The sequence below is a fragment of the Emydura macquarii genome, unplaced genomic scaffold (genome assembly GCF_026122565.2).
Source record: "Emydura macquarii macquarii isolate MOO-44397 ecotype Brisbane River unplaced genomic scaffold, CSIRO-AGI_Emac_v2 contig_1876, whole genome shotgun sequence".
Classification (NCBI taxonomy): Eukaryota; Metazoa; Chordata; order Testudines; family Chelidae; genus Emydura; species Emydura macquarii.
The window spans coordinates 15,840,224-15,867,934 of NW_027132013.1; the positions used below are offsets into that span (position 1 = coordinate 15,840,224).

The 27,711-nt window shown below is 42.3% G+C and overlaps 2 protein-coding genes across 3 annotated transcripts; one reads left to right on the plus strand and one right to left on the minus strand.

Annotated features, from left to right (window-relative positions):
- The first annotated feature begins 6,999 nt into the window (after positions 1-6,999).
- Positions 7,000-19,842, plus strand: PLEK2 (pleckstrin 2). 2 transcript variants are annotated; one of them, XM_067558129.1, is made up of 9 exons: positions 7,000-7,047; positions 10,823-10,987; positions 12,038-12,219; positions 12,520-12,611; positions 12,961-13,148; positions 13,748-13,849; positions 16,005-16,088; positions 17,212-17,290; positions 18,491-19,842. In XM_067558129.1, the coding sequence occupies exons 1-9, from the start codon at positions 7,000-7,002 to the stop codon at positions 18,616-18,618; spliced, it is 1,068 nt and encodes a 355-aa protein (XP_067414230.1). In that variant the 3' UTR covers positions 18,619-19,842. The 2 variants fall into 2 exon arrangements, with proteins under 2 accessions (XP_067414230.1, XP_067414231.1); XM_067558130.1 differs by lacking the exons at positions 7,000-7,047; positions 10,823-10,987 and adding an exon at positions 11,298-11,352.
- Positions 19,843-21,598: 1,756 nt separating this feature from the next.
- On the minus strand, positions 21,599-27,711 carry LOC137159661 (galectin-related protein A-like). The gene is made up of 4 exons (XM_067558131.1): positions 27,556-27,711; positions 24,818-24,906; positions 22,171-22,345; positions 21,599-21,742 (listed from the first exon to the last, which is right to left on the minus strand). The coding sequence occupies exons 1-4, from the start codon at positions 27,709-27,711 to the stop codon at positions 21,599-21,601; spliced, it is 564 nt and encodes a 187-aa protein (XP_067414232.1).

Sequence of the window (27,711 nt, forward strand, 5' to 3'; positions counted from 1 at the left end):
CTTTTATCTATATTGCTTGTTTTTAGGGCATGGAAACTTTCAACACTGCTTGTTATCATTTCAGTAAATATAATTAATGAAGAAAAGCTACGTAGTTGCACTTTACTCCTAGAGGTGCACATACTAGAATGATATAACACATAGCTGCTAGCATCTTCCTTTGCTCATACTTTAAAACTAAGATTGGTTGTCCTGGAGTGGGCACTGCCAGATAAAAACCTTGAGCTGGAAATGACTTTGCTGTGACCACTGAAATGTGAGCCCCAAATCTGGTGCATTCTAGAAGTGACCATTCTAGATTCTTGGAGGTGGATGATGGAGAAACAAGGTGCCCCCACCAAGCAATCTGCAAAACTGCTACATTATCTTTTTAAATATCTCCTTAGAAACCACCTCGGCCTACAAAACACTTGACAATGTTTAGGCGTCTGGTGTGCTGTGACCACTGTCTATTACATCTTATGCACCTCTTGTCTCTTGTATCCAGCTATTATTTCTTATATTATATTTACAATATAAGCTGTTTGAAAAAGACTGTCCTTGCTCATTATGTGGCATGTATAGCACTTAGCACAATGGGGCCACTGATCCTTGATTGGGCCCTGTAAATACTACATGCATACATTCTCTCATAGTGCAAAGCACCATAGATCACAGAGAACACAATACACAGGAGTCATTGGCCAGTGATCTTCCTCCATGTTTCACAGTCTTCTCATAGTCTTGAGAAGCATGCTGTGCCGCATCCTGTCCTGAAAGCCATATCATTGAACCACACTTGCTATGAGGGGCCTTCCCCGTCTTCCCCTCCATCCCCTTGCACCTATTATCAATCCCTACACAGCATGCTTTGGCAATCTTCCTCTGCTCTCCAGCCCACGTCCTGCAAAGTCCAATTTTCTTTGTGTGGTGTCACTCCAGTTATGCTTTAATTTTGGTGATTTACCTCCTCATTAGTTATGTAGGAGCTATAGCTAATGTACAGCAATTGCCTATAGTATTTCAGTTTGAAGGCAGAAAACCTCTTAATGTCCTGGTTCCTTAGCATCAATGTCTCGCATGCATAGCGCAAGATGCTGAAGATAAGAGATTGCAGCAGTTTCATTTTTAACTTCATGAATACCTTTGTTTCTCCAAATGGAAGTGAGTGTCGCTAGAGCAGCCATTGCAAGTCCAGTTCTATGTCTTCTCTCTAAATAATGTTTAGCATTCCTAAACTATCAAACTATCCAGATATTTGAAGTGCTCAACACACTCCAATGCCGCCTCAGATTTGGGTAGAAATAGCTTTGCCTTTGCAACAGACTTAATGTCACCATTGTCTTTGACTTTTCTTGTGATATCTTTAGACCTAATTTTTCCGCTTCTATTGCTGCTCTTCTCACAATTTTTGCACCTCTTTTTGTGACCATTCAAAATACAAATAAGTTCCATTGCAACATGAGGGGGAAAGGAATGCAGAAGGGATTTATATGGTAAACAGGTGTGTTGAAGTCCACACTTGGACCCTAAAGGTGGAGTTTGGTATGCATAACCCTTACATTTTTCCAAAAATATCGGAAAATCTAGTGATCTTCAAGCAGTTTGGCATTGTTTATTTAAAAAAGTTGGAAGGGTGCATTCATTATTAAAACATACCTGCAAATTCACTTTGTTGTAATTTCTTCATGATACCTTTCTCAAGTCACTTGGATTGTCTTCTAGAAAGCTAGTGACAGCCACATCAAGGCTTGAAGTCCTGTTTATGTGTAGCAGGCTGTTCCACTCTGATAATCTAAATTCCCTCTTTTTTTTGGGTCATTAAAACTCTGTTCCAAACCTGCCCCACAGAGGGTGGTTTAAAAGAAAACCACACCCAAAAACAGTGAATTGACTTCCTGGGCTTGGAATGCCCTCGAGCACAATATATCCATATGCTTACAAAAGAATTGTACATATAATTCAAAGTATTTTCCCTTCTGTCCTGATCTGTGCACCAAATTGATATAATAAAGTGAGGCACTCAGAAGCAAGCAAGTTGGCTACAGTAATTCTAGCTTAAAAGAGACTTAAGAAAGAGCTATTTCTGTCTGCCAAAGGGCTACAATCTGTATTACCTTGAAGGGTTGTGTAAAATTGTTTATTATGTAAGCTTTGTTTCCAGCTCTTATAGTCCAGGCTAAAGCTATCTAAGTGTGCAGTGATTTCAGATCATTCTCTAAATAGAGAAACTCTGCATACTGATGTATTCCAGAGGGGTAGATGTATTAGTCTGTTTTTAGCAAAACAGCGAGAGTCCTGTGGCACCTAAAAGACTAACCAATTTATTTGGGCATAAGCTTTCATGGGCAGAAACCCACTTCGTTGGATGCATGAAGTGGAAACTTCAGTTTGGTAGGTATATATACACATGCAAGGATGGGTGAGTTACATCACAGTGAGGAGGGCAAGTGTTAATGCGGTAAATTCAATCAGGGTGGATGAGGCCATTTACAACAGTTGATGAGAAGGTGTGAATATCAAAAGAGGGAACATTATTTTTTGTAGTGGACTAGCCACTTCCAGTCTCTATTCAAACCTAGTCTGATAGTGTCAAGTTTGCATATGAGTTCCAGCTCTGCAGTTTTGCGCTGGAGTGTGTTTTTGTTGAAGTATGGCAACTTTCAAGTCTGTTACTGAGTGTCTAGGGAAATTGAAGTGCTCTCCTACTGGTTCTTGAATGTTACCATTCCTGATGTCTGATTTGTGTCCATTTATTCTTTTGCGTAGAGACAGTCCAGTTTGGACAATGTACATGGCAGAGGGGCATTGTTGGCACATGATGGCATAATTCACATTAGTAGATGTGCAGGTGAACGAGCTCCTGATGGCGTGGCTGATGTGGTTAGGACCTGTGATGGTGTCACTTGAGTAGATATGCGGGCAGAGTTGGCAACAGGGTTTGTTGCAAGGATATGTTCCTGGTTTAGTGTTTCTATTGTATGGCGTGCAGCTGCTAGTGAGTATTTGCTTCAGGTTGGGAGGCTGTCTGTAAGCGAGGACTGGCCTGTCTCCCAGGGTTTGTGAGAGTGAGGGATTGTCTTCCAGCATAGGTTGTAGATCCTTGATGATGTTGGAGAGGTTTTAGCTGGGGGCTGTAGGTGATGGCCAGTGGCTTTCTGTTTTCCTTGTTGGGTCTGTCCTGTAGTAGGTGACTTCTGGGTACCCATCTGGCTCTATCAATCTGTTTCTTCACTTCCCTAGGTGGGTATTATAGTTTTAAGAATGCTTGATAGAGATCCTGTAAGTGTTTGTCTCTAAGGGATTGGAACAAATGCGTTTGTATCTTAGGGCTTGGCTGTAGACAATGGATTGTGTGGTATGTCCTGGGTGGAAGCTGGAGGCATGTAGGTACGTATAGCAGTTGGTGGGGTTTCGGTATAAGGTGGTGTTTTTGGCCATCACTTATTTGCACTGTAGTGTCCAGGAAGTGGATTTCTTGTGTGGACTGGTCCAGGCGAAGGTTGGTGATGGGGTGAAAACTGTTGAAATCTCGGTGGAATTCTTTGAGGGACTCTTTTCCATGCGTCCAGATGATGAAAATGTCACCAATGTAGCGTAGGTAGAGGAGGGGCACTTTGGGACAAGAGTTGAGGAAGTGTTCTAAATCAGCCATGAAAATGTTGGCATACTGTGGAGCCATGTGAGTACCCATAGTCATAGCGCTGACCTTGAAGGTATAAATCGTTTCCAAATCTGAAATGGTTGTGGGTGAGGACAAAGTCACAAAGTTCAGCTATCAGGTGTGCTGTGTCATTATCGGGGATACTGTTCCTGATGGCTAGTAGTCCATCTTTGTGTGGAATGTTGGTGTAGAGAGCTTCTACATCCATAGTGGCCACAATGGTGTTGTCTGGAAGATCACCAATGAATTGTAGTTTTCTCAGGAAGTCGGTGGTATCCCAAAGATAGCTAGGAGTACTAGTAGCGTAGGGCCTGAGGAGAGTGTCCACATAGCCTGATAACCCTGCTGTAAGAGTGCCAATGCCTGAGATGATGGGATGTCCTGGTTCCCGGATTTGTGGATTTTGGGTAGCAGATAGAATATCCCTGGTCAGGGCTCTAGGGGTGTATTTGTGTAGATTTTTCCTGTGCTTCTTCAGGAAGTTTCATGAGCAGATGGTATGGTTTCTTTTGGTATTCCTGAGTGGGATCAGAGGACAGTGGTCTGTAGAATGTGGTGTTGGAAAGTTGTCTAGCGACTTCCTGTTCGTAATCCGACCTATTCGTGGTGACTGTCACACCTCCTTGTCAGCCTCTTTGATTATAATGTCAGAGTTGTTTTTGAGGCTGTGGATGGCATTGAGTTCTGCACAGCTGAGGTTATGGGGCAAGTGATGCTGCTTGTCTACAATTTCAGCTTGTGCACGTCAGCGGGAGCATTCTATGTAAAAGTCTAGTCTGGCTTCGACCATCAGGAGGCATCCATGCTGAGTTCTTGTAGCGTTGGGAAGGTATCTGACTGTTCAGTATAGTGTGTTGTGTACATACTGTACGTGTACCCGAGAGACTGTCTGTGGTGATTATATTTTATAAACTAGAACCCATTTCATCAGCTAATCATATTTGAGATAAATATTATAGACAGCCACCTGTTTTCCACCATGGGAAGTTTTTGGTTCACCATCCAGCAGCTGTCAACAACAAAATTCTTCAGTGTTGTGGGTATTTTCTCACAGAAAATGTAGCCCACAGGTGTCTGCTTATTTTCCCCCCTATAGAAGCATGGATGGTTTGTGTGCAGAAGAGAAAGGAACCAGCTCACTCTGTTTACATATTCAATAATGACTGGTTCTTGAGTAATTCTGAGATCACTGAGTAAGAGACACCCATGCAGACTTCTACCTGTTTTCCATAGCATGAAGTTGTTACCCACCAGGTTGTGAGCTGCATGCAGTAACAAGTTGAACAATGCTGGAATTCAGGCCACAAGTCTTAAAGCCCTAGAGTGGAATAATAGATTCCAAGTGCTGGTTATCAAAAGGGTGTGTGTTTGGACTTCATGTTAACTAACAATAAGATAACACATTCTGTGCACTTATGCCCATTGCTTTTCTTCATTCAGTGTCATTGTCCTTATGAACCTGCTTTTGTGAGTGACTTATAAATTATCTGTGAACTTTAATTCTGCACTAAAACTTAAGGAATTGTAGGCCAGCTTGATGTTTAGAGGCGTGATTACAACTGTATTGTGTAAGACGTTTAGAAACCTGAAAACACTTCTCTTGCCTCACTATCTACTCTGGCATTTTCCATTTGCAGCTATCAGTTTTCTCCCCATTCCGTACTTTTAAATGTGCATGTTCAGTCCAATATTGATTGATTTTTTGACCAAGAGATACCAAATACAAACTTCACAATCAGCTGAGTCCAAGGGAGCTAGGTGCCCAACTTCCACTGAATTTCCACATGAGATTCCTTTAGGCTCCTTTCAGAATTACAGCCTATATGTTTTGAGTACTTATAGCAACTGATTTGTCTGACTTGGAATAACAAAAATTACATTAAGCAGGGTAAAAACAAAAATCCATTACTTCCTATCCACTCTCCCCCAGGTGGTCTGTGTAGGATTGTTCCCTGAGTAAATTTCCTAGTGCTTTGTCCAGTTCAAATACCTTTTTGAAGTGTCTTTGCCCTCCTTACCATATACTGATTATCAGTGAAACTGTGTTATAAAGATAACACTTGTTCCTTTTCCTCTGCATGTGATAGTCACACAGTTTGATCTGTACAAATGTGCAGCGGTTGATGAGTAAGACTTCTGATCTTGTCACTCTTTGGACTATTGTATAGGACAGCAGCAGGAAGGCAGAGGCATTGTTTCTTCTTTATTGTACTGTATATTGTCCAGGTGTAAAGACTGATTTTAATTTCCTCAGTGATATATAAAAAGGCAAGTCTTGAAGTACAGGATAGGATAGTACTTAAACTGTCCTCTCTGATTCAAATACTATTAGCTGGTATTGGTTTGTTTGATCAAAACCTAAATAAGTGGATGTATCGTGGCCAAGATTTTTAAAAATTAGTGCTTAAAGTTAGTCTAAGTCTATATTCAGGCAGCCAAATATAGGACCTAAACATCAAAAGTGATCACCTTGAAGCTTCAGTAGATGTCATGCTTTTTGGGTGCAAAGGGAGGGGAGAGAGAATCTGAGTCAAAGCACTTCTAAATGTCAGGTCATTAATTTACTTGCCTAAAATTGGTTTTAGAAGCCTAACTTTAGGCAGCCACTTTTGCTAATCTTAGCCCACATCTTTAGAGATCACTCTAAGCCTCAAATATGGGTTTTGTGTTTTTAAAAAACACACCTCTTATAAAGCGCAACAGAAAGGAAATGATTTCAAGACCTTTACAATTCACTGGCAAAGTATCTTGCCCTTTAAGTTGTCCAGCTGTTCGGTATCCCTATAATTGTTTGCAGTGTTGGTCCCAGAAATAGGTGTAGAGAAACAAGAGAGAGAAGGTATGTGAGGTAATATCTTTTATTGAAATCAGTACAGTAAAAGAGAGTACCTCACTCACCTTGTCGCTCTTGTTTCTCTATACCTATTTCTGAGGAGAAACTTCATACCACATTACTGAACTCTCTGGAGTCTTGATGGACTGGTTAGATCCTCTTCTCCACCCCTCCCCCACTCTCCACCTACAGAATGCCTGTCTCTTTCCTGATTCATATAATTATGTGGCTGCTTGTAAGCCTGAGTCACCAGCTGGGTGTTTTTTTACCATCCTGAGTTCTATGGAAGCCGTACTGCAATCCTGTTCTACTTTCACTGCTTTTCACATCCGGAGGGCAGGTGCTGTGCCAGCTCAATGTTTAACTATTGTCTCACAAGCAGGATTAGAAGGGAAGGGAAAGGACGTCACAGAGGAGGAAGGAAGGAATCAGTCCTCTTTAAAAACCTCCTGGGCAGAGAGACAGGTTGAAAGTGTTTAAACTTTTTGCAGCACACACTCAGCCTTCTTACTTGGTGGCCAGGATGCAGGATGTGAGTGGACTATTGAAGGAGGGATTCCTCGTTAAAAGGGTAAGAGCGCTGTTAAGACAGGAATTGGCTTTCTTCCCTATTTACAGTTCTTTTAAAACTGACATATTTAGACTCACTTAACTTTTATAACTGACTATTGCTTCTGAAATGAGGGTCTGCTGGAGCCAGGCCTAGTGCAAGTGTTTGAAAATAGTTATGGATTCTACTGCTGTTTCCCATTCTTTAAAGAGAATTTCTCTCAAATCTGTAAAATCTTTCAAACTGGTGGATGCATTTTAAGCACAACCATAGATCTCCTAGCTAAAGTGCATGTATTTATGGAGTTAACTTCTCTGGTTCTGGTTCCCTGCACCAGTGTTTTCATAGAGGGTGGAAGAGCCATTTGATTATCAAAAAACTAACATTATACACTCACCAGAATATACCTCAGCAATTTGCAGCTCAAGGAACCTAGCAGAAGGCTGGGTGACAGTAATGGGATGGAAGTGTGGGTTTGAGTGAGGAGCGAAGCTTTCAATCTCTGCTCCTGGAGGAGGCTTAGAGCCTCTTCTCTCTTGGCTAACTAGATTGGCATTTTGAGCTCTATAGCGTGTGTGAGGGGAATTCAGAGAGAGAGACCGAGTATCAGCTTTATGGAAGAGCAGAGCATGAATGCAGGCGTATTTTGAAATGGGACACACTCTCACAGCTGCACGTAAGATGCTTTCAGCTAAAACCATGGAGAAAGCAACTGGAAAAAGATCGGTGTTACAGGCTTCAGTGACCTTCCCCACCCCACACTCCTACAGGACTGGATCACCAACCAGTAGTGGAGAGGGGAACTTACTTCTGTGCAGCAGCAGCAGAAACTTCTTGATACTGTGCGTCTGTCTTCATTGTTAATAACATGGGCTTTATTTGAATACAGAAAGGGCAATGTGAGATTTAAAACCACCTTGGGAAATGTGTCTGTGCAGCACACAGCAGCATAGGGCAGCTTTGGTAGTAAGAGCTCCCCATTGTCTGCCTATCAGCTGCTCTCAGTCAGGGAAGATGACAACTCTGCTCCTCACTGAGACCACCCAGTGGTAGAGCTTTTGTTGCTTTTTTTCTCCCTCCCTTTCTGTCGGAAAAATTGAAATTCTAATTTTGAGTCATTTCAATATAAAAATGCATTTCCCGACTATGGTGTATTGCTTAATGGGAGTTGTAGTTCAGGCCCCCATTGTCACCTATGAGCTGGGGTCCCTGTCTAGTCTAGATAGTCTATCATGCAATGAAATATTCCCTCTGAGCAATCTGGTGTTTTATGGGAGTGACATGATTGCTGCTGTATGCTGAAGTTTTCTAGCTGGGGAGCCTTTCCCATTGGGGATAATGGGGGTATCAGGTGAACTGAACTACAACTCCCTTGAGTCAATGTGCCATTGGAGGGAAATACAGTTTAAAGATGAACTGGTCAGTTCAACAAACTGAAACTAAACACTTTAATTTTTGGAATGTTGAAAGGTTTTTTTCAATGGAAAAGGCTGAAATTAAAAGTTTTGTCATTTTCTAACAAACATTTTTGGGGTCTTTTCATTCTGCAAAAAAAACCCTATAATTCACCTTTTTGTCCAGTTTGGGAGAAAAATAGATGTTGAAATAACGGAATTTCTCATTGGATGGAAATTCCAATTTTCACTCAGCTCTACCCCGAGGCATAAATGCACCAAAGCAGCATTGTGGCTGCTGTGGGTGGGTGCAGCAGTCATTTTAGCCTTAGCAGGCGAGGGAGTGGATGGAGAACTTTGGGCCCAATTGTAGTCTTGGAGGTGAGGGAGGCAGAAAGATCTAAAGGCAACAGATGGAGGGAAGGGGTGAAAAGGAGGAAAGAATACGGAGTAGGAAGGGATAGAAATGATTGAGGGAGAAGGATAAAAGGAATCAAGAGAAGTAGGTGAAAGGAATGGAGTGGAAAAAAGTGATAGAGGCTCATTAAGATGAAGAGAGGAAAATGAATGAAGGACTAAGAATAACCATAAGGCAATACCATGTACGAGATCAGGAAAAATAAGTGAAGGAGAGAGAGTGACTTACTAAAGGGGGAAAGATGCAGGGGAGGGAGGAAAGGAGAAAACAGCCAAACCAGACAATGTTAACTGGAAGAAAAGTAGCTGAGGGAATCCCCAGGCACTAGAAAAAGACAATGGGAAGTAAAGAAAGAAAGAGAGAACAAAATCAAAGGCTGATCTAGCCAGTTAACTTTTGCTTAGCATAGGGAAGATGTCTTCAGCCTTAGTCAGGTTAAAGAGAACCACATTACACCAGTTTTCATAGAAATTGTTAATGTTTCCCCCAATTCCTAACAAATCAATGACTCTTGATGCCTGCAGTAACTGGACCTTACATGTTCCCCTGTATCCTCTTTACCCACCCTTTTTAAGATGGCAAAGCCTTCACTACCCTGGTGCTTCACTCACTGACTGTAAAGTTCTATCTCCTGTGAAATATGTAAAGTCAGCTCCACCACTCCATAAAGCTGGAAATGATCCCAGAAGACAGGACCAGGCACATCTGTGCCACTCCCTTGGGAAAGCTCTCCTTTAGCTAGCAGGGTAAAAACCAGCCTTAGGGCTCCAATTATTCACAGTAGTGGATAACTGAAGTTTTTATTTCTACCCCAGCACTATAATCCAAGTGGCGTCTGGCAGGTTAGCAGCCTTCACTTGGTTGGGATGAAAGGAATAGACAGGAAACTGCAGCATAATGAGCAGTTTAGTCACAGGAGATAAGAGGATATGACAAGCACCAATTAGTATTAATATGAGGGTAATGTAAGAGAAAACCCAGCTGCTCAGACTTGAGTACTCAAGGCTGCCTGGAACCTTGGACCATACCAACAGTGCCAAACTGATAGAGAATGAAACAGAAATATACTTGTCAAACAGCAGCCAGGCTACTGCTGCCAGCAGGCTTGATCCTGGGAGGTGCTAAGCACACTCAATCCCTGCTGACTTCAAGTCAGAGTTACACTACAGTAAATCCTGCCCCAAACCCAGCTCCCTGTTCCCAATGTTGCAGACTGGTGGGTACCTGTGAATAATGATTCCTCTGAATCACTCATCTGATTCAAGCTCTTCCCAGAAAAAGTCTTGCAATCACAGATGAGGCCCATGTTTAGGAAAGAGCAAAACAGTGCATCTTCTTTGTCCGATGATTTTATAAAGACAGAGGAGATATTCTGACAGGTGAAACTTGCCATTTTGTAGCTCAACGTGTGGGTTTCTGGTGGTGGTAAATTTCCCATTTCTTTACTCTTGGTGGGAAAAAGGGCTGAACATGGGGCAAACAACAAATCTGACATAACGTAAAAACAAGCCCTCCTCCTTTCAGATCACTTTGGGTTTTATCCTTTCTTAGTCCATGGGAAATTACCCCAGCTGCCCCTAAAAGTCCTTTCCAGACTCCTTTTAATCCAAACAATCTAGCTCATAAGAAATACAGCCTTGAATAGTCTCAAAAGATATCAGCAAGAGTCAGTTCAGAAAACAAAGTTCCCAACGTGCATCAAGGTCTCCTTAGCATGATATTGGTTAAATGATTTAGGGATTTATCAAAATTCCAGGATTATGGTCCATATGGAGGAAGTCCATTGTGGTCTCTCTCCAGATGTGTTGGCTGTATTATCACACCAACATACATAACAGCCATTACAATGAGATTACTAAAAATATGTCTGCATATAATGGTGCTAAGAGTGTTACCATAACTATGGAAGAGAGAGTTAGATGGAAAGAGAAATACACTTCTAAGCTCGTCTTTAAAACAACCAGGGAAATTTCTTTTGCTGTAGGGGCATATTGTCCATAACTGGAAAGCAAGATGGTTCGTTCTGCTGCAAGACAAGCTGCTGTATTATAAATTTGACGGTGGCAGGAAGGAGTCTTCTCCAAAGGGCAAGATCATTCTGGATGGTTGTACTATCACTTGCCCATGCCTGGAGTATGAGAACAGACCGGTATGTCTGAAAACATTATCACCATCCTTTTCTTTGCAATGACTTTTATTCTCTGGTTTCTTCTTGGTCTTTCTTCTTTCCCTTGACTTCCTCAGTCTCTTTGTCTCTATTGCCCCTGCATGCCTCTCTAAAACTGGGAGCAGGTGATGCTGATCAGCCTTTCAGCAAAGTAGGCCTGGTCAAGTTGTTTTACCATTGGATTTCTGCATCCTGTCTCCAGTTAGTTCCACTCTGGTTGTCTTTCTCTGAATATTACAGCTCAGGGGTACAATCATATATTTTAAAAAGTCTGTGTAGGGGAGAAGTGGATATGGACAAAAATGCATCACTCCTGCAGTTACACTGAGAAGGACATGAACAGCTTAGTAAGTGGGGAGCGTGAGAAAGAGGGAGGAGTACGTTTCCCTCATCTTCCCCAATGGTTGCACCTATGCTTTAGCAGTATTCTTTGCCTTGCCTTATCTGTGCATTTGGGCTAGCTGCCAGCTCAGTCTGTCTCTTCCTTTTATTTATTGTCTAATAAGAAATTGTTGCTGTTGAAAGTTTCTGGAGTGGTAGCTCTGAAGCATGAAGTCCTCTCTCTGTCTAGGCACAGGTGAGCAGCAGCAATGCAACCATCCTCTGACCGGTACAAGTCAGTGTAAAGACTATATATTGCTGAGTCCGTATTTCAGTAAATCTGTTGTTAGAATGATTATAGCAATGGCTTTCAGCTGTTACTAGTGCAGGGCAGATTTAAACCATTAATATAGAGGGGGAAGCTCCATTTCCCAGTCATAGACCCCTGTGTTATCCACATAATCTCTGGCCAATCTGCTTGCTTGAGTACACTGGGCTCTGTGCATACAGCTATTACTTGGAACTAATTGACACCCAGACTTGAGCTGTGATCGGTGTCCTTCTGGCAATGAATTGATCAGGATTCCTTGCAGAGCCCAACAAAGCTCATGTGGCTGAGAGGGCTTCTGTTGAATGAGGCAGAGCATCAGGAGAGCATTCCATGCATGTTAGATAAAGGCTCTTATTGCTTTTGTACTTTTCTGTCCATAGCTAGTCATTAAACTGAAGACAAAAACCAACACAGAATATTTTCTTGAATCTTGCTCCAGAGAAGAGCGGGACTCTTGGGCTTTGGACATTACTGGAGCCATTCATGCTGGCCACCCAGTGCAGGTTCAGCAGCTTCACAGAATGAAAAACTCCTTCAAACTGCCCTCAAACATCAGCCTCAAGTAAGTGTAAACATTTCCCACCCAATCCTAGGGTACTTTGAAATGGAAGGTATCCAGTGACACATCTAGTCTATTGCTCTGCATCATGGGACCTCAGGTGAGACATTTAATCCATTTTCCCTACACACTGTTTAGAAGGAAATTTCAGTAGGGTGTGTAGTCCATTCCCCTGCATTGTGGCAGAACTCATTTAATTATCCTTGAAACAGCTTTGATCGATTGTGGCTTTAGGTCATATGACAGTCCCTGCTTGTCTGTCCATCCACCCATGTAACACTGCTCTCTTTTGCTCTTTTACAGCCACATAGTGGACAAAATGCATGATAACAGTAGTGGAATTAAACTGATCCCCAACATGGAACAAGGCAACACATACAAAGAAAGCTTCACAGGTACATAAGCCCTGGGCAATCAGCCTCCCAGTGCCTGACACTGTGCTGCAGAGAAAACGGAGCCAATGTGGAGTTTTTATACAAGGACAGATTATGACAAACAGAATGCACTGGCCCATCTATGCCCTGCCTCAAAAGATGCCTCAATGACAACTTTATCCCCCTCTTCTAGAAATATAGAAGCAAATGTAGAACTCTGTACCTTTGGTTAATCCTGCCTGTGCTTGACATTGATATGTCTTTGCCATTACGATAAAGCCAGGGGGGGCCAGCTGGCAGGGATAGTTTGTCTGTGTGTCTCTGTGATGAGCAAGCATGTTCTGTCTGAAAGCTGCCTTTCTCTTTGTAGGTTCTGCCCTGGTGGACTGGCTGATCTCCAGTAATTTTGTTGCCTCTCGGTTTGAGGCTGTCACACTGGCTTCCATGCTGGTGGAAGAAAACTTCACCAAGCCCATTGGAGCCCGGAGCACCGAAGCCATGCGCAATGGTGATCTATCTGAGCAGTTTCTAGATGACTCCACAGCACTATACACGTTCGTAAGTGATGTGGCTTCTAGCAGTAGGATCTCCCATGACTCCTATTTGCTTTTGGGTGATTAAGCAGTTGTGGGGTGGGTGGGAAAGAGTGGATGGAGGTGGACACACAGCATATACCAAATGGCAAAATATATAGAAGGTGAAAACAAATATGAAGGACAATTTCAAAATGAGAAGCTTTGGGCTTTTTAATACTTCCAAGGCTTGTACTTCCCTCAGAGATGAATGATTACATTTTAGCTATACCTACAACTAGGATAGTTAGGCATCTAACTGGGTGCAGCTGTGATCCTAGAGCTAACTGTGCTTGTATTCATGGAGGCCAGGCTGAGGCTCTTCTGCAAATCAAAGCCATTATGTGTATGGATGTGTGTGGGTATTGTTTTGTGGTTATTCATTTGTTAGTTGTACTCTTACAATTGATGAGATGTGCCATAGGCATATGGAATTAGATGTATTTATTTGGGAGAATATAATGTGTTAATGGCAGGTCTGTGGAAGAGGATGAGGTCAGTACAAAGCTCTTCTGTATATTGTTTAATTAGTGCTCATCAGATTAATGAAACTTTTCCAACTACCTTTTTTCCCCCCATTTGCAGGCTGAAAGCTTTAAGAAGAAAATCAGTTCCAAGGAAGAACTGCAGCTCAACATCCTTGAATTAAGCGGAACAATTGTAAAACAAGGATATTTAGTAAAACAGGTAAATGTGACATTTGAATATCTCATCTCACTGAGAATTGAGAAACCAACTCTAGTTACTCTCTGGGCTGCCTGGAGGGTAAAGCTGAATGCTGAGAACAAGGCTGGGTCATTACAGTCACTTTCAAGGAGGCACTATTCTTCCTCATTACCTGTCCTAACCTGTCATATGGCCAGCAAAATTAGCTCTAATGTTAGTAATACTGCAGAGTAAAGAGCAAGGTTAGAAATGAGAAGAAAGTCTATTTGTTGATATAAGTGAGTGTGTTGCGGAACTGGCTACTGAGTGATGTCACTGAGGATTATGAAATAATTTCCAGAAGAGCAGGGTTCTGCCCCAAATCCAAATTCTATCCTGAGTAATTACATTCACCATCAAGGGAATGTACTATTCCTCCTCGTTACCGTCCTAACCTGTCATGTGGCGCTGGTAGGGAGCTATTGTGTCCCCTCACTGAGATGGCTGCATTTCAGTGCTGAGTGAAGTAACTCCTGTATGTGTAGAGCCTACTTATGCAAACAGTTATTCATATCCATATAGTTGCTTCCACTGACTTCAAATGTGAGTAATTATGTGTGAACGAGTAACTGTTTGCAGGCTGTAGCCTTTTATTTGTATTTAAAGTAAATTTAGTAATATTATATGGGTTTGGCTCTGGAGGCTACCATCTCGAGTTCAACAGAGTTATTTCTGCCTGTTTTAGATCTAGAGCTCACAGGAACACACAAAACCATAGGCAAGTAACACAAACAATCACAAGAACCAGGTCTACTATCTTTTATCGAATTTTATTAAAGTTACCAGTGCAATTATGAACGTCACAGCATATACAAATCCTAAATATATCCATGCAAATATTATAGCTCCAGTCACACTCACATCCTCCCAGATAGTGTTAGGACCTGATAGGTCTTTCAAGGAGTGATCATCAATAGAGGGATGGTTCCTGCTGGAGTTTTCCCATAGGAAGCTCTGGGCACCCCCTTTTTATAATGTGATTCTGCCTATATCTACATTCTGTACATGTACATGAAAGTGTTAACCACAGGATACAGATTGTGTGTCAATGCTAATGAGAATAAAGAGAACCTACACAATCTATAGGAATCAGGGTAACTCAAGTTTTTGGTGACACCAGACCAATAAGAAACAAAAAAAGGGTTAAGACACATATTAGAGACAGATGTGCTTCTTCAGTATTTTTGTGGTTTAAAATTTCTCTTCCAGCTAATTTTTTTGCAATATTACCCTTTGGTACCTCTTTTCCCATAATCTTCGGGCATCAGGTTATTCTTCAGTCACTTACTTATGTCAGCTACGTTAAAATCTTGCAGCTCTCAGCTATAGGCCTTGCTTTTCAGCCTTCCTTATTTAGATACCTAATACATGATTATTCCTTCTAAATACGGCTCAGTCTTATACTTCTGTAGTCCTACAACTTAACTTTAGATCACATACCATGATTATATATAACATAACATGTTAATTAATCATAACATCACACAATTAATGAATAATAAACTAAAATCATTGGCTACAAGGCTCATGCCCTTAGTTTGTAAAACATAATTTATGACACTTGCTAGGAACAAGCTTGCTATTAATCCTCATGTTTCATAGCATAAATTGATCACCCACTGGGTTGGGTAAAGAGACTCCCACTACATATATTGCTGTTAGGGGTTTTTCTGGAGTTATATGCATTTTTCTGAAGCATTGGCCAATGTGGGTGATGGGGTTCTAGATGCATCTTCCTCTTTCCAGCGTTGAAGTGCTTTCACTGACACTCTGAAAGATGGGGTGAAGCAATCCAAAAGAGCCTGGAATCCTGTGAGCTCTGAGTCAATAGATTTATTTTGAGGGCTCTGAGCTAAAGGGCAGGAGTCAAATAAATTCACCTACGTTCTTCCCTACCTTTCTTTTAAAATGATTCTGTAGATTCTGACAGAGAAAGAAATCTGTTCATATCCATATAGGTATAAAATTGCTAAACAAGGGTGGATGTGTGCAGCCTGCACTGCCCCAGGGAAGGAAGTTCATATTGTGGTTCAGCAACAGGGCAAGACTCCAGGAAAGACCTGGACGTGCCAAAGATACAGGGCAACCACACCGACAATATAAGGGTTAAGCACTGTTTGTCTGCTTTATTTCTCAGGGGCACCAAAGGAAAAACTGGAAGGTGAGGCGCTTTGTTCTGAGGGCTGACCCTACTTTCCTGCACTACTACAACCCGGCAAAGGTGAGTGAGAAATGAACTGGTGGCCTCAGACACCAGATGTATGTACATGTCACTTACAAAGCTGTAATCATAATACAGTCAATTACATAAGAATGCCCTCTCCACTTCTGCTCCAGGGCCATGTTATCTCTGGATTCCTCCACTCATTCCCCCTGGGACCTCTTGGGAGTTTCCTGGGGACCAAATACCTTGTGTGATTTCTTACTCCTGTGTTCCCCATTGTGCCTCAGCTCTTTTGGGATTTCTCCGTCGGCCACCAGAACCACGTCCCCTCTGGGATTTCTCTCTCACACGCCCTGCTCTGGGACTATCCCCTTCTGGGATTCTTCTTGCTCCTGTGGCTGTGTCCTGTCTGGGCTAATTCCTTCCCATTCTGAGGCTGGATCACCTCTGTGATTTTTCCACTCTCTTATCCTCCTTATTGTAGCCTTGAACAGGGCCTGATCGTGGAGCGCTATTGGGAATTTCTGCTCCTTGGTTCTAAATGTGTATAAATAGCAGAGCTTATGTGTGTGGATAAACAATGCTGCCACTGACAGCAACCTGTACACAGTTACGAAGTAGTGAAGACCAGTAAATACAAAATGGCATGTGGCTAGAAATGTTTTAGCGATATTTAAAGACAACATACAATTAACTTTATTTGCTTGAAACCTTCCCCTCATGAGCTATAAACACAAACCGCGCAGCCCTGAGATAACGCAAGAGAGCCTGGAAGCAAAACTGACCAAGTCTCACTGACTTAGCTGAGTGACGAGTATAAAATGAACAAATAGCATCAACAGGAAAAAGATGATTGGATTTTAAAAAGGTGTCAGGTGTTATTAGTAAAACAAAATAGTTGTTAAATATGATTGTTGTTCTAACTCTCTCCCTTTAAATAATTAATCTCCCACAATTGTAATAGGGAAAATAGCTGTGACTGAGAGAGGCAACATAGTGATGCGCTTGACTCAATGTGCTGGATTAAGCACTCTCCTGACACATGGACACACTTGTTTTAGATCTAGAATGTTCAGTGTGGTTTCATGTCTTCACTGCTGTCCAGCAACATGTCTGCCTCAGGAAATGGTTCTAATTCTTACCTCTTCCGACTGCACCCCATTTCCCTTTCTCCCTGCAGGAAGAAAACAGACCAGTTGGTGGGTTTGCTCTCCGGGGCAGCCTTGTCTCAGCTCTGGAGGATAATGGAGTCCCAACTGGTAAGCATGAACCTCTAGGCTGTCTGCTTTGGTTACTGAGGGCTGTTCTACTCCCAAGTTTGCACTGAAATAATTAAATCAGTTTAAGTTATGCCTTTTGTTATTTTGGTGCAAGTCTGTGGGTAGACCAGCCCTGAGCCTCCTGTGATAAATGGGAAAAAGGTAGGGGACTAAAGATGACATACCTGTGCCAATACCATTGGGCTCATTCAGGGGCAATGTTTAGATCTATGTTTGGATCCACCAAGAATTCCCTCTTTCCCTTTTTGCTTGGGCTTGTCAGTCAAGTCTCCACATGAATCACGGGAAGGAAAAAGGGCATTGGCTGATACTCCAGAGAGTTAATAGTAAAGGGAGCAATTCCTTTTTGCTGGGTTAAAGTTAAACTCATTATCCAGAGGCATACCTTGTTCCACACCCCGTCTTTTCCATGCTCCCTATTGGCTCCATCTTTTTCCTCAGTACCTGCCAAGGTCCAAATGTAGTGGACACTAAATATAACAGTGCAAAAAGCTGTAATTGAAGGGTGAATTTGTTTAGCTTCAACAACATTATCTGGAACCCAAGCTTTGTGATTCAATGTTCCTGCTGTCATACCATACTAATTTATAGTATGAAAGCAAATGAGTGCAAGATTAGTGTGGGACAGCAAATGTGGGTCTCACATGGGGAACATCCTTCCTGGTGAGAAACACTTGAGAGGTTGCTTCCCTCCCTCCTATCCCCTTCCTGAATTATAATTGACACAATGAGACAGAGCCTTTAGAAGAAAACCCTGAGGGTGGAAATGGGGAATACAACTCCATGTTAAGGGAGCTTGATGATGGGCAGAAGCAGACAGGAGATCAAATCTAATGTATTGCAGTGATTTCTAAGGAGCCCATCACCATACTATCTAACACCAATAATAATAATTAATATTCACTATTTAGATAGTGCTTTATGGGTTCACAGTACATAACATTACCAACTTAGTCCACAAAACAATCCTGTGAGGTAGATTTGCATTATAATTTCCAAGAGAAACTGAAGCATGGAAAGATTAAAGGACTTGTCCAAAATCACACAGCAAGATCTACTATTCCCTTTAGTTATGCTAAACTCATATTCCACCCTCACCCTCACCCTCAGTGAGACATACACCTGCAGCAAACCAATTATCCACATGCTCCACTAACCTGTTGCACTCTTCCTCTGCAGGGGTGAAGGGAAATGTGCAGGGCAACCTCTTCAAAATCATCACTAAAAATGACATTCATTACTACATCCAGGCCAGCTCCAAGGCAGAGCGATCACAGTGGATTGAGGCCATCAAGAGGTTGACATGAGCAAGATGGACTCTGTACCCAAGATGGGGATCAGGGTGAATAATTTGACATTCATGAGCAAGTTTGCTGCTGTCTTTGCTGGGAGTATTGACTTTGGGATGGCTGAACATGAGATGGAAGAGCAAATCTTTTCATCCAGGTATCCAATCTACCTCTGGCAGATCCATATCATGCTTCACCCTAAAGCAGAAAAGCTTTATTGGTCGCCCTTTGCTAAGAGATTTATACATTCCAGTAACCCATGCCTACTACAGTCACAGTGACTGAACCAAGGACTGTGGGTTGCGCCAGAACCAGCACAAGCACTGGTTTTTGGGACCACCTCCCTTGATATAAAAACCATGGAGTCTTTTGCTTAATTGCACTCTGATTGCCTCAGGGAATACCACACTGGAAAAAAACAGCAGTCTGTCCATTCACCTACTCCAGTATCCAGCCTCCAGCTGGAAAAGACCTATGGTGCTGTAGGAACATAGGATTTGCCATATCAGATCAAATCCATGGTCCATCTACTCCAGTATCTGATCTTTGACAGTGGCCAATGCTGTATATACCAGAAGAAAAGGAGAACCCCATAGTCCACCTGGGTAGCTGTGTAACAGTACATAAGAGGGAGCTTTTTCTCCCTGAACCTAGCTGGAGATCAAATTATGAGTTGCACCAATGGATTGATAACTAATAATTTAATCCTAGTTACTGTTGTTTCCACTTCAAACCATTAAAATTTGCATTTTTCTAGTAAACTTGACCTCTCATCTCATTAAATCTAGTAATGGGGTGCTTGAAACAGCTTTGCCCTTTTCACATGATCCTTCCCACAGGTCAGACCGGGAGGTGGGTTAATAACGGTACTTTACCCAAGGAACAAGGAAAAATGTTACTCAGGTTTCACCCACAACCCCAAACATCTCTGACTGTGCCACAATAGCATTGTTATGGAATAATTTCCCAAACATAATTCACAGAACCTTTCACATGAAAAGACTCATGTAAAGTAGAAAAGACTGACTTGTTGATTTACATGGAGATTTTCAAGACACAAATAGACAATAGGCACGTAACTCAAGTGCTTAACAGCCATTTTGTGCATTCTGAACATTTCCCTCACAGAGCATATCAGCACCCCCTTTTCCCTACTGGGACCACCCCATAACCTAGAGGTTGAGAACCCCTGATTTAGGTGCATGCTCAATACTGAAAACATATTTTCAAAGAACACAGACTGCCCACATTGTTTTAGAAAATTCTCCTTGTTTTCTGAACACACAGAACTGGCAGCCATATTTTCTGCAGTGTCCAAAAGAAGCCCTTTGAAAATACTGTAGTACACCCCTTCCCCTAACTCTCGCAGAAAGTTGATGACAGGGCTAGAAACAGAGCCTATGTCTCTTAAGTCTCATTGCAGTACTTTAACCATAGGCCCATCCCTCCTTGAGTTGAAGTTTTCGATCCACGAAGCTATACACTGAAAAAATGCCCTCTCTTCAGAGAGGATTTTCCCTTTTTCCTCTATTACAACCATTAGTGACCATAGCCATTTTGCTGGGTGAAAAACGGTTTTAGTGAGCCCCTGCCACACCTCACAGCTTAAGTGTGTGGGCGGATGCAGAAAGCTGGCCAATCAGGAGCAGAGAAAGAGGGAAGGAAACAAACAAAACCCAAACAGCACAGGTTTGCACTAGCTGGAAGTTGAGGCCACAGGCAACCACCTTCTTCACCCACCCCTAGAACCAGCCCTGATTATAGCCATTCATTGAGAACATGAACTTTATATAGCTGCACACTTTGGGACTGCAGTACACAACAAGCCTGCAGAGAGGCATTAGTATTGTGCATCAGGATGTGTGGAAGGAATAGGAAGAGGAGCCAGGGAAGGAGCAACAGGAAGAGAGTCCAGGACAGAAGCAGTGTCAGCATCACCATCCCAGTTAGGTGCTGAGATATCCCTGCTACTTGTATCTTTGGGCCACTAGCTTCAGGAGAGTTACTCCAGATTCATTCCACGGTAATTCAGATCAGAATCTGGCTCATTGTCTAAGGGAGAGCTTCACAGGAAAAGGAGGAAAGCCCAAGACATGTAGATTGAAACTCATTGGGAAAAAATGTATCTTTTTCATTGCTTGCAAAATATCCAGCACACAGTATAGTGTATACATGTATAATAACAACCACCACATATTTGGAGGCCTTTTCAAAACCTGTCAGGGCAAATGATCAGCACAACATTAAAATGGTTCAAATGTTTATTTTATAAAGCAGGTTAAGAGGTTTGCCAGTAAATGGGCAGATTTGGCTGGATATAAGAACAGATGATGCAGGTTTAGCTACAGATGTTGCTGCATAGGGCCAGTTAAGACAAGACTGCCAAACCTGTAGCTGCACAGAGCTCCCAGCTCGTGAGGGCTCCACCCACTACAGAGAGTTGGAAATACTAGTGGGCCATTTACTGCTCCACAGTGTGAGGCACAAGCTATTTTGAATTGCCTGCTGAGCACCAGGATGATAGCTAGGTGTCTCTCCCTATATCATGGACCTTGCTGGGACACACCGCAGGTTTCTTCATCTATTTAACAGATCACCTTCCAGTACATGCTAAATCCCGCTCACTATTTCTAGATATGTGACCTAATAACCCCCCACCCATCCTCAGGCGACTGAGCCCCTCTGGGTGGCATGGAAGAATGGTTTAGAGCCAATGAGGATAGAGAAGGCTACACACTGGAATCACAGGCCTTGCAGTCTGGGAGGCCCAAGAGAATGGCTTTGCAAGGGGCCTCACATGTGCTTGAACCAGTCCTGTCATTGCAGCTCTTCAGTATCTGTGAGAAAAAGCAAGTTTCAAACTTGTCAGCAAACAAACCCAAACAAAATCCATGTTTCAAAGCTCAAGAAGCACCGAGAAGAGAAAGAGAAAACACTTCTATGTACATAGGGAAAGTACAGTTGCCTTAGTTCACTGGCGATGTGGGGTCTTTTTTTTTCAAGCCACCTTGGTAAGCTTGATGTCCCCCGAGATTTGTAAAGCTGTTACCAAGTGCAGGGGCTGAATGCGGTGAGTGAAATAACAGAGCTGCCGTCCATCGAGCAGAACCCGGATCTGCTGGTGCTCACACAAAAGCTCCATCTGCAAAGGAGCACGGGCAAAGGGAGAATTAGACCCCAGCATCATGGACTGTCTATTTCACTAGCCTTGAATTTGGAACCCCAAGTGCTCTACGAAGTGGAATGTAAAGTTTGTCTAGTTTCTCTACGTCTCCTGTAAGTAACACTTTCTCTCTGCTGAAAAGCTACTGTATGACCTCTTACTGCAAATTCTCCTCGGTGAATGGGAGGAAAAACCTGCCCACAGAGATGGTTCCTCCATGTCAGGAGGTGCTGAGTGAAGCTTGTACTGCTGCTTCCCATGCTGTACTAGTTTCGTGGATAAATAAGACTTTACTTAGGGTTGCCAATCTGAGATCTTTCAATTGTATAAAATTCACTGTGTTGTACTCAGCTGGTCCCTCTCTCTAGTGTCTACCCCTCTACACCCATGATAACTAACAAGAATACCTTAAATGTGTCCCCTGCTGTGAATGGGAAGTAGGGAATATTCTTCTCCTCTCTTCCCCATTTCCCAGCAATCTGTGCATTCCGGGTGATGGATTTCTCACTGAAGTTGACTGCAAGTAACAGCCCAATGTCCTTGCTTGCATCGATTGGGTCACAGAGCAGAGTCACTGCAAAGCTGTAAGGACCAAGTCAGTGATCATGAACAGGACTTTCAGCAAACTACCAGAACATGGATGGAGTGACAGATGCACATAAGCACATAATGCATCCATCCCAAACCACTCAGTGTAGCATTGGGCCATGTTTTAGTGGTCTGGTGGCTGTAATATTCTGGAACGATCTTTCCCATGTTCCTCAGCAGTTCTTTGGAATAACTGAGGCAAACCCTCCCTGAAAGAATCCTTTTCAGGCATTTCACTTTAGGAGTGATTAGCCAGGTTTATGGAGACCTCAAACCAGGCTGGACACATTCAGCAATGCTGTTTATTGTAGTTCTTTCCTTAACTCTGAGTCTTAAGATATTAATTAGTGACTTGTCTTAGGACATGACTGTGATACTGCGTTTATGTCAAGGTAATGACACCCTATAAATACTTCTACTGTGTGATCACTGGAGATTATTTTTCTGTTTTATTTTGATTTGAGAAGGAAAGAAAGGAGTGAGCTCTTTTGTGTCAGATTGGTGCCTTGATCCCTTTCCTCTACATGGACTGCAAATCAAATAACAATGAAAGGAATAACTGGAGAGTCTAAACTAGATAATTTGTCACAATTTCAGGGGTACTGCATCTGTATTTTCCCCCTCAGTGCTCTCTGGAGGATTTGAGGTTTCATGCTTCCAGCTATTACCTCTCTTGGGCAGAGACCCTCATCCCTTTCATTCCTGACTGGGGTTTTAAGGCTGCACAGCTCCCTGTCTTACACTGTGAAATCCCCAGCAAGCCCACTCAACAGCCAGTGCCAATACATTGCTTTCTCATCCAAGGGCCTGAACATTGTATTACCAGCAGTTACAAGTTACCATACAGCTCCTTCTAAGCAAGCACATTTTGTCTTAAGCATTACAGAGAAACATAACTAAAAGTTTCTACACACATTCACCTATCAGTCTAAGGGGGCCTTAGTAGGTTGAAGTCTTTCTAACTCTTCCACAAGGGTTGGGAGCCCCTCGTGAACAGAAGGGCCTGTCCATTTGCTGGCCCCTGAATCAGCTTAAACCCAGCCTTTTCATATCAAAAGCCCTTTCCTTGTTGGTCTTTGGAAAACACAGTTTGAATCAGAAAATACAAGCCGGGGCGGGGTGGGGGTGTAGTACCTGCAGGTGTCTAAAACTTCAGTGAGTCACATTAATCACCCTCCACTGTGTTTGGTTCCTGGCAGAGCTGTGGTAACTTCCCACCTCCAGAGATGCATACAATCCCTGGCCCACAGTGATACATAAATACCATTCATAAACTTAATACAATATGGTCCCCAAAAATATTGCATGTGATTACAATATCGGTCACAACATTTGTGTAGCTGCTTAACTACTGATACATCCCTGCTTCCTCTTGGAGCTTCTCAGGGATCTAAAGATCCTGCCCTTGATTCATGAGAACTGAAACTGGAATGGGTTTACACTAGACCACTTGTGATGGACTGCTGGGTGACGGAGGGACAAAGGAGTTATAGTATGTCCTTCACGTCAATGGTGCAGGCAATGTGGAAATTCTGAGTTTTATGTGGCCAGATTTGCCACTGCCTTAGACTTTGTGTAGTCATATACACCTGTGTATAGTGCCACCAAATGCTCAATTCAGGAATCATTAGAGGAAGTTCTATGATCTATGCTATACAGGAGGTCTACATGTCTGTAGTGATCCAGTCTCACCTTAAAAATCTATGAATCAGGAATAGGGGTGGAAAAGGGCTGTGGCTCTAGAAGAGGGGGAGGAAACAAGTTGTTTCATACTTCACCTGACCTGTTCTCAGCTGGGTCATAGAAGCCCTCAGGATTTTGCTGAATTTTCCCCCTTAGCTGGTAGCTGTGGCTGAGCAGACACCTATTGCTGCCTCTGCTCAAGGTCATGCCCCAAGGATTAAGAAAAACTGTGGTAGGAGAGGAAACCTCTGCCTCAAAGAGGTGGCTCTTCCACTGGTCAGTGGTGAATACGTCAGGATCCATAGCTGTAAATGACGAACACTACAGCTGCCACCTAAACTGCAACAGCTAGACCAGAGCTTTTTATGCTTGAAACCATTGAATTCTACCACTTGAGCAAAATTAGATGGTCTTTGTTGGCCTCCAACCACTAGGGGGCATCATAAACACAGATCCCAGATTGGGTCTGATACTGGCCAACAAAGGGAAAGGCTACACAACATACATGCCAGGTAGTTTATATCACTGAGACAAGCAGCAGAAAGTGGTATTGCTTGCCCAATCACTTTACCACATTTTTACAGAGACTGGGCTATCAGGTGTCTCCACTTCAGTCTCACTACAAAAAGAGAGATTAAGTTGTGGGCCATGATTATGAGTCTCTACAGCTTCCCCTCCAAACTCAAAAGTGTGCAGGCCCTCAAGGAATCTCTTGTGCTTATGGCCAGCCCTAGATGGCAGCTACTCCTGTACGGGATCCAATTGAACAGCTCCGCAGCCTACCTCTTGGGGTTGGAACATATGACCCCAATAATAGTGATTTTCATGGCTGGTCTCAGTCCTCCTTTAATTTCACCAACATATTGCGCCACCTAGTGGGAAAAATAACTATTATTGATCTCTAGATTTACAGCCTATAGGACAAACTGCAGAGCCATGTGATAAACTGCATTTAGTATACACTTTGGGTCATCTCACTGGCGTTCTGTTCACTAATCAATTTCCCCTGGGACTTATTCTAACAATGCAAACCACTAAGTGCCTTTAAACCACTGCCATTTTTTAAAAAATAACTAGAAAATGTCTTCCTGATTACATTATTCTTTATCATGTCTACAAACAAATATACTTTATATAGCTGCAACTCAAGTCTACCTTTACTTATTCCAAACAGCTCCCTGGTCTGTTTCAGGGGTTAGTGACAACTTTAATAGGAGTGGTTAATGCAAACGATTAGAATTGGGATAGTACTTATTTACCTCACAAGAATGTTTTGTGAATTAATGTTTATAAAATATTTTGAAAGTGTAAAGTGCCATAAATACGTATGTAGTTTTACTCATTGATGTGTGTAAAGGATTTTGAGAAACCTCAGATAGAAGGTAATGTAAAAGAGCTTAGTGTTATGTTATTAGCAATTTTCATCATTTGCTTTAATTTCCAAGCTCAGTGCACAGATAACACTAATCACAGAGTCAAAAAACTAAATCTTGCCACCTTATCAGTCAAAACTCCAATTGAAGTCATCAGGAGCTCTGCACAAATAAGCATTTAGGATTTAGCAGGCTTTAGTCCAAGGAGAGGGGGCTGAAAAGAGCTAAGGGAATTGATCATAAAATATGAGAACATAACAATGGCCATACTGGGTCAGACCAATGGTCCATCTAGTCTAGTATCCTGTCTTCTGACAGTAGTCAGTGCCAGTGCTTAAGAGGAATGAACAGAACAGGACAATTAACGAGTGGTCATCCCCTGTTGTCCAATCCCAGTTTCTGGCAGACAGAGGTTTAGGGACACCCAGAGCATGGGATTACATCTGTCCATGGCCATCTGAGCTTGTAGTCACTGATGGACCTATCCTCCATTAATTTATCTAATTCTTTTTTGAACCCACTTGTTTTTTAGGCCTTCACAACACCCCATGGCAATGAGTTCTACCGGTTATAACAGACTTGGTATCTTTACTGACATAGGACTAAGCCTATTAAAAAAGAGACCATTGTGGCAGTTTGCACGATCTTTTGTTCATAATGAAGCAGCTTCCATTCAAATGTAATTTGCTATATCACATGGGTTTTTTTTATACATCTGGTTGGGAAATATGAAAAATATGAAAAATAGAGCAAATCTGCAATTCACCAAATATTTGCTCATTGTCATGAGCGCACAAATTAGAGATAGAACAGATTTACTAGAGACAGAACAGATTTCTCTAGCATAATGATATCCAGACTGAGGATTGTGGGCCGCAAATTTGGATGATGTTGATTGCTTATTTGACTCCTGAACTATTGAGGACTGAGCATCACTGCTCTAGCACATTACTAAGGAGCTAATAGCAGCCTGTTGAGGGGAAGCATGGCTTAGTAATTAGCGTGCTGGTCTAGCATGTGGAAGAACTGGATTCCAGTCCCTCCTATGCTACAGGCTTCCTATGTGACCATGGACAAGTTGCTTAGTTTTTCTGTGCCTCAGTTCCCCATCTGTGAAAATAGTACTTCCCTACCTCACAAGATGGTGGTGAGTCTAAATTCATTAAAGATTGTGAGGCAGTATGGTGAAAGAGGGGACCATGTAAGTACCAAAAAATTGTTTATTATGACTCCAAGGCTTTTTCTAGGTTACTGTGGTTTAAAAGTCCCAAATGATGGCATGTGGACCACTCCCTATGGAGTCCCCTCTAAAGACTATTCCAGAGACTAATAGACGTTGTTAGAAAATTTTCCTTCTTCATTTCAATGTATGACTCCTAGTTATATACCCCGACTCTAGTGTTTACACTCAAATACCTTCTAATCCACACAGTTATAGAACCCTGCTTTTTTTTTTTTTAGACAATTAAAAAAAATAAAGAGAAATTAATAGAACATCTACAAGTATAGAAAATGTACAATTATTTTTGGGAGGCACTCAACAGCAAGTCCAGGCAGGTAAATCTAGGTTACTCACCTGAGGAAAAGTACCAAAGGGTGAGATGTGTTAGACTGAGGAGCACCCCAAGGGAAGTGGCAAACTCCCGTGAGATATATAAAATTAGATTAGACAAAGTAGTGGCGAATATATCTCCTCCTCCCCACCAACCCTCCTTGCTTGAGAGATCGTAAAATGAAATAATACTTTACTACCTGAAAGATGGGCTGTGAAGATGAACTACTTAATGTTTGCAAAGCCCCATAAACATAAAGATTATCACTCATATGTATGTTATCACATAAAAAATAAATGTAAATGAACCCCTGGTTTCCATGCAGTTTTAGCACTTACAAATTCTTTCGTGGTACCCTGAATACAGCCAGAGGTCTGATCATTCACAAGTCATTCCCTGAGATGGAACAGATGGTATGCCTGAAACCTACTCAGGGATCCAGCAAGAGGTAGCAGGACGAGATCCTGAAGGGTCTTAATTTGATTACAGGAGGTCCCATGCATTTCTAGCAGTTGTGTATTTTTGATGCATTTATGTATATAAAAACATATTTTCTACTAAAAAACCCCCCCCACCATTAGATTTATTCACTTACATTTGTGCCCTTGTCATTTTCTGTCATCTCGCTGCCTTTTACTTGTGTCCTGTGCAGCAGCCTCAGAACAACGTTTTCTTTTTGCGTGTGTATGTGTGTGTGCAGAAAAAATATACAAAAAGTCCCGGAATAAAGGGAGGATATAAGGGGGAGCAT

Coding starts and splice junctions, on each gene's coding strand:
- PLEK2 (XM_067558129.1), top strand. CDS start 7,000: ATGCAGGATGTGAGTGGACTATTGAAGGAGGGATTCCTCGTTAAAAGG. Junction 7,048..10,822: donor AGGGATTCCTCGTTAAAAGG/GTAAGAGCGCTG, acceptor CTTTTGCTGTAG/GGGCATATTGTCCATAACTG. Junction 12,612..12,960: donor ATACAAAGAAAGCTTCACAG/GTACATAAGCCC, acceptor TTCTCTTTGTAG/GTTCTGCCCTGGTGGACTGG.
- LOC137159661 (XM_067558131.1), bottom strand. CDS start 27,711: ATGCTCCCCCTTATATCCTCCCTTTATTCCGGGACTTTTTGTATATTT. Junction 22,346..24,817: donor ATATGTTCCAACCCCAAGAG/GTAGGCTGCGGA, acceptor TGGTCCTTACAG/CTTTGCAGTGACTCTGCTCT. Junction 21,743..22,170: donor CAGCAGGGGACACATTTAAG/GTATTCTTGTTA, acceptor GCTCCTTTGCAG/ATGGAGCTTTTGTGTGAGCA.